At 39.8% G+C, this 6000-nt stretch overlaps 1 protein-coding gene across 1 annotated transcript in view; it reads left to right on the forward strand.

Annotated features, from left to right (window-relative positions):
* The window catches only part of DNAJC1 (DnaJ heat shock protein family (Hsp40) member C1), a 106296-nt gene extending 103160 nt beyond the window's left edge, over positions 1–3136 (forward strand). Inside the window, exons 10-12 of the mRNA XM_079300851.1 lie at positions 768–816; positions 1276–1754; positions 2920–3136. Coding sequence (XP_079156977.1) covers positions 768–816; positions 1276–1754; positions 2920–2988 — 597 coding nt within the window. The 3' untranslated portion in view covers positions 2989–3136. The remainder of the gene's footprint in view (positions 1–767; positions 817–1275; positions 1755–2919) is intronic.
* Positions 3137–6000: the final 2864 nt, after the last annotated feature.

Raw genomic sequence — 6000 nt, forward strand, 5'->3', positions numbered from 1 at the left:
GCTAAGTAATTAAAGAATCTCAAAATTAAGTGAAGCCTGGCTTGTTATCTGTAGTGTAGTCCAGAAATTTAGGATGAGGAAACTCCTTGTTCTGGGTGGGGAAAAAACCTGTTTGCTTACAAGCAGAATAAATTTTGAAACATTTTTTACTCTAAAAAAATCCAAAATTGCTGAAACTATGTTATTTTTCTCCCAGGACTGAGGTTTCAGTAACCTAGAGAGGTTGAATCAAGCTGCTCTCTATCCTCTGGACTATCAGTAATAACTTTTGCTGCAGTACCAGGACTCAGGAGGTGTCTTTGCTGATCTTTGGCAGTCAAACTGTTATCTTTCATTTGAGGACTGAATGCCTTAACACTTGTGTGCTTCATCATCTGCACCTATGTGGGTTATTTTGTTCTTTTGTTCTGTATTGGGAAACTAATATATAGATGATAACTCGTTTGCTTCTTCCTATTCTTGCAGTATTTTTAGGCCAGAAAATTGGGGTTTAACAAGGAAAGAAAATAAAATTTGAGTAGATCAACTCAATTCAGTAAATCAATTGTGTGTGTAGCATCATTTATATTAATAAGCCAGGAATGGTTTAGAAAGAGCAAAATCTAGAAGGTTATTTGAACTCCACATATGAGCAAATGCAGCTGAAGAACAACAGCCACATCATATTTACTGTGTCTTCAATGTAGGGATTTTGTGGTAAGGTAATAATTATTTAATACCCCCCAATAATATATTAATAGTCCTTCATTTTTGTTGTTTTCATGCAGGTTACCCTGAAAGCCAAACAGGTGAAGGATTCTGTTACACATACACCAGGTGTGTGCTTATGAAAATTTTTTGGTTTGGGTGATAGTTGTGCCTTTCAGAGTCTGCTCTGCAGAGATTTTTGCAACTTTGCCTTACTTTGAGAAAAGAGAACTGCTGGGTATTGTGAGAGAACATTTCCCTTTAGCTATATCCTCCCAGGCTTTATTATTTTGGTTTTTTTTTTTTTTGTGGGGTTTGGTCATTTGTTCAAGTTGCTCTTTTTTATATCATGTGGGAATTTAGTAGCACTTCCCATAGATCAGATAAGCTCCTAATTGGCAAAGTTCATCACCTTGATGATCAAGTGAATGCTTTGATTTCTCTATTTTGTTTTTCTTAAGCTGTCAGTCAAGAAGAGTTCTTTGTCCACTCTGCACTATTCTGAGAACCTTTAATATGTGGGCAGTTCCCTGCTTGTTTGTGGGCTGTTTTACTTTTTCAGAAGTGTAACAGCAGTGCTTCTAACAGGTATCATTAGACTCTCAGAGCTTAAAACGCTGGCTCACAACTCCAAAAATTTCAAAGTCAACATGAATCTGCCAGATCACATAATCACCCAGCGGGAAAGGGAAGAGGAAGTGGAGGAGGAGGGGAACTACAATCTTGTATCAGAGCAGATGGATATCCAGACAGATCCAAAGGAGACCATGGCAGGTGAAACTAGACACCGCAGACGAAAAATTGTCAAAGCACCTGAAGCGACTCTGCTGGCAACAAAAGAGGCACCAGAAGAGAAGGGCAGAGGGAGACGCCAGAAGGATTTTGATAACACTGAGCAAGAGGAAGAGAGTGATGATGAAAGCAGAAGAAGGGAGAAAAGCCGTGCACCAGAAGAACTGTGGACTCAAAATCAACAGAAACTTCTTGAAATGGCCTTGCAGCAATATCCAAAGGGAACATCAGACCGCTGGGATAAAATAGCAAAGTGCGTTCCTGGAAAAAGCAAGGTATGACTGGTTTTGACTCAACTATAGTATCAATTGAGGGGAAACATATTTACTACCAGTTGATGAGTACCTCAGGAATGAGGGTCCGTATAGAAAGGTGAGGCCTTTACTTGGCTTCTCAGTCCAGACTCAGAGCATTACTGTCACATTTGTTGCTTTATTTAAAACATTGTTCCATTTATTTCAGCTTGTTTTATCTAATACAGAAAATGTAGAAATAACTCCTGTTTCATTTAAAATACCTACTTTCTCCTCTGCCTTTTAGATCTTCAATTGCAGGACAAAATTAGATTTTAAAACAAATTCTGATTCAAAGTTAGTAACCAAACATGGATGAATTGCTTTGCTTACACTTTCACAATACCTTTCTCAACCCATCTCAATGAACAAACAAAATAATAATCTATCTGCAAGTGTTAAATGCTCCATAATCAATCTGATGTTATTTTTGTAAGTATAATTTTTAACAATGGCATTGTCATTGATATAGATGGTCTGTACTAGATTTTCCTAACAGTTGTGATGGCTTAGTTTGCTTGCTTCAGCCATAGTAGCTGCAGAAAAGCCCTGTAATATTTGTGACAGGCACAGTGAGGGAGCAGGCAGTGCGGTGGGGAAGGATTTGGGTCTCTCTGGCTCTGAAGTTCTGCAGTTTCTGGTGTCAGCATTAGTGACCTTGAAGGCTTGGCTTAACCTGCCTGCAGTGTGGCTCACACCAGAGTAACTGTTTTAAACAGACACTGCAATACAGCCCTTCCATAACTGCTCTTGCAGTCATTGTCAAGAAGTACTGGGCAACTCCTGGGTTTGTGTGCTCTTCAAACAGATACATGAACCACTAAGAAATGGAAATTGCAAGTTCATTTTTCTAATCCCCTCTTCACTAGATGTAGAATCTCAAATCCAGTGTGCAGCTTTAAAACAAGAAAATGACCAACCAACCAATCAAGAAAAAAAAAAAGCAACAAAAGCCCCACAACAAAAAACCCCTCAAAACAAAAATAAAAACAAAAAAACACCAACAAAAGAAAAAACCAGACCCAAACAAAAAGCCCCTACACAGCCCCCAGAACCCAGCTGCTCTTCTAGAATAAAGTGGCATCTATAGAGTTAAAGCAGTACTAAAATATCAACCTTTGAATAACACTTTTGTATTTTCTTTCAGGAGGAGTGTATAGCAAGATACAAGTTGCTTGTTGAACTGGTACAAAAGAAAAAAATGGCTAAAAGCTGAATGTTGTGAGCAAGAAGAGACATAGCTCATCTTTGTCAAAATGGGGTTCTAAATCTCATATGCAGGAAATTGCATTTTTGTACCTCAGTATTTCTATACGTCATGTGCCTTAGTAGAAGAAAATATTAATAAATCTTATACAATCTTACCTGATTTGTGTGTTGAAGAATGAAGGTATGTTTGTATTGAAAAGCTGCTTATGCAGATGTGTGATGACAGTCTAAAAGTGAGCTTCAGGAAAATTCCCTATGATAATCACATACTGAATCTGGCAGGTTTGCAGCCAGTGGATTTACAAATAACTTATATTTGTTTTGAAAGAGAGAATTGACCTGAAACTGTTAAGCAAGCACTCAAAATATATTTTCCTTTCTTGCACCTCTAAATCTAAGACCATATGCTTATAAATACCTTATTCTTATAAATATCTAGTAATGCTTTGAAATAAGTAGTATTTCTAATATTAAATTCTACATATATTTATGTGCACCTGCAGTATCTTCTTTTGGAAACATTACAAAATAATGTATCAGTTTGTTTTTTTTTTTTTCACAGAACTTCACAGCTTAACTGCACTGGAAGTTAAACATATTTAGAAGCTGTGATTTGGGTGCTAAGCAATGAAACAGGAATTCTGTGCTGCTTTGAAGGATCTTAGTGAGATAAGTGAGGTACTTTAAAGAGGTATCAGGAAAACTTGACTTTCAAAAGCTTTTAGTCATCCAGAACACTCAATGAGAGATGACAAGATGTAAAGCACAGTAATTGAAATGGCTGCAAAGAAAAGCTGCTAAATTGGTGAAAATTAATGGGTGGAGCTGGGGTAGAACATGAGCAAATGGAGTTGTACTGTTCATGAAAAAAACAGACTGGTAATGGGAATATTTCTGCAGTTTATAAAAGAGAAAGTAATGGGAGAGTTTAGCCTGTCAGGAAGAGAGAGTCATGTTTCTTTTCCACTCTGGCTTTACAAGACTTGACCTGGGATGGTGTGCCTGGTTCAGTGTATCACACTTTGGGATGTGGAGCATCCAGACGAGAGCATTGTTTTTCTAAAACTTTCTGTCCATGAAAAACAAGGTCACTCAAGACTTTGGATTTAAGCAATTTCTTCCAGCTTTTGTTCTAGCACAGAATCTAGCAGATTTCCTTTAAGCAATATTAATATTTGCCTACTAGCAAGATACATTTACTTTTCTGGGCAGTTTTGAGCTGTACCTCAGCAATGCTTCTGCACCATAACTTTGTGTTCAGTCCTAGAGAAAGTCTGTGCTGAAGTTTTACACTCTGACTTGCACCTGAACGGGTCCAATCTGAGCCTGCTTTGAGTGTCTTTGCTTAGAGCACTATGGAAAGGAGTTGTTTGGAGCAGATGAGGCAGGGAGGGCAATATTCCCTTACCATGCTGAGGATAAAGTCAACTGCCAAGCTAGAGGATCCTGACAACCATACACAAGTGAGTAAGTAGAATATGACTCAGATGCTGTGAGGTGCTCTCATTTAGGCTGTTTAGTTCTAGAGGAAAGACCAGCAGATGCTGTTAAGCAGTGTCTTTTGTAAATGTAGCTGTTTGGACTTTATAGTTCTTAGTGTTTGAACTAACTTTTAAAACAGATTGAAGATGTTTCAGGAAAGATTTTGCAACGTGACCTCTTTGTGAGATGATGAGACCTGAAAACAACAGGAACACTGAAGAGTTCTCCTTTAGGCAGACCCAACAGTAAGATTTTACTGCAGAAAAACAGGCATCAGAAAACTAGTCAGTTTACATGTCACACAGTGCTACTGCTGGATGAGTTGCTCCTGCTAACACAGCTTGAATGGATAAAGTTGATAAAAGCAGAATTTCAGATGTTGTAGGCTGTCCAGAATTAGTTGGCTTCTGTTAGCCATAAGTTTTGTTGTCATTGTTGGGAGTAAAGTGGGGTTTTGGTGAAAAATCTTCTGAATGCAGCAGCTTTAGTCTGTGCTGCTTTTGTGACACTGAGCCCAGAGCAGTTCCCAGCACACTTGGAGAGCTCAGCAGCTTGGCTGCCAGGGACCTGCAAGGGGCCTGGGCTGCTTTGGCATCCAAGGCATTCCACAGGGACAGCACTGTGGGCTTTACTGAACTGGTGCCAACTCAGCCACAGACCATCATCTCTCATGTCAGGACCTGAAAAATCACTGAAACAGTGAAACAATGGTTTTGACTGCATCTGGCCCTCATGTGAATTTGGCTTTGATGTGGTCTCTTTCTTTAAAGGGCTGGTGAATTGAATTTTTGTTAGAATGTCAGAACTGCCCTCATTATTTCCTTGCTGTGGCTGTTGGTGTACCAGGAGTGTGGTACTGTAAACTACCCATTGCTATCCTGAGCTTCTGGCAGCAATCTCTTTTGACAATTTCACAAGTATTTCTAACTTTGCCGCTTTCACACTTCCCTTGCCAGTAGACAGGTACCAGAGTTTAGGCAGTCCAACAGAAGAAATACACAAGGAAAGGCAGGACTTAGCACTTTTACTGATTTCTATGGTATTGCTCCAATTGGAGCAAGGTGATTTGTATTGCCTAAGCCCTTTTTTCTTTGGTTTAGGCCCATGAATAAAGCAGCAGTCCATGGCTCCAGAAGTGGCACTCAGCATTCCCTGAAGGCCTTGTGCCAGGAGCAGGGGCAGATTGGGCTTTTTTTCCCCCTCCTCTCAGTCTGTGACTTTGGGGTCCAGCCTTCTGTGCTCTGTAGTGTCCCTTCAGCACTGACCAACAGCCACTGCTCAACAGGACCAAACCCTGACACCTCCTGAGCTCTGGCCCTGGTACAGGTTTAATCAGCAGAAATGCTGAGAGGTCTCCTCAACCTCTTCACCTCAAAGCATAAAACATTCATCAAACTACCCCTAAAATGTCAGGAGGTTTTTTCCAGTCCTGGGAGGGTGGGAGCAAGTGATGCCCCTTTGCTGTGCCAGGTGATGGTTCACATTTCCCTACTGTAAGTTCTGAGCTTGTTCATTTACCAGTCTTTTTTCAGGATTC

Source organism: Erithacus rubecula (genome assembly GCF_903797595.1).
Source record: "Erithacus rubecula genome assembly, chromosome: 3".
NCBI lineage: Eukaryota > Metazoa > Chordata > Aves > Passeriformes > Muscicapidae > Erithacus > Erithacus rubecula.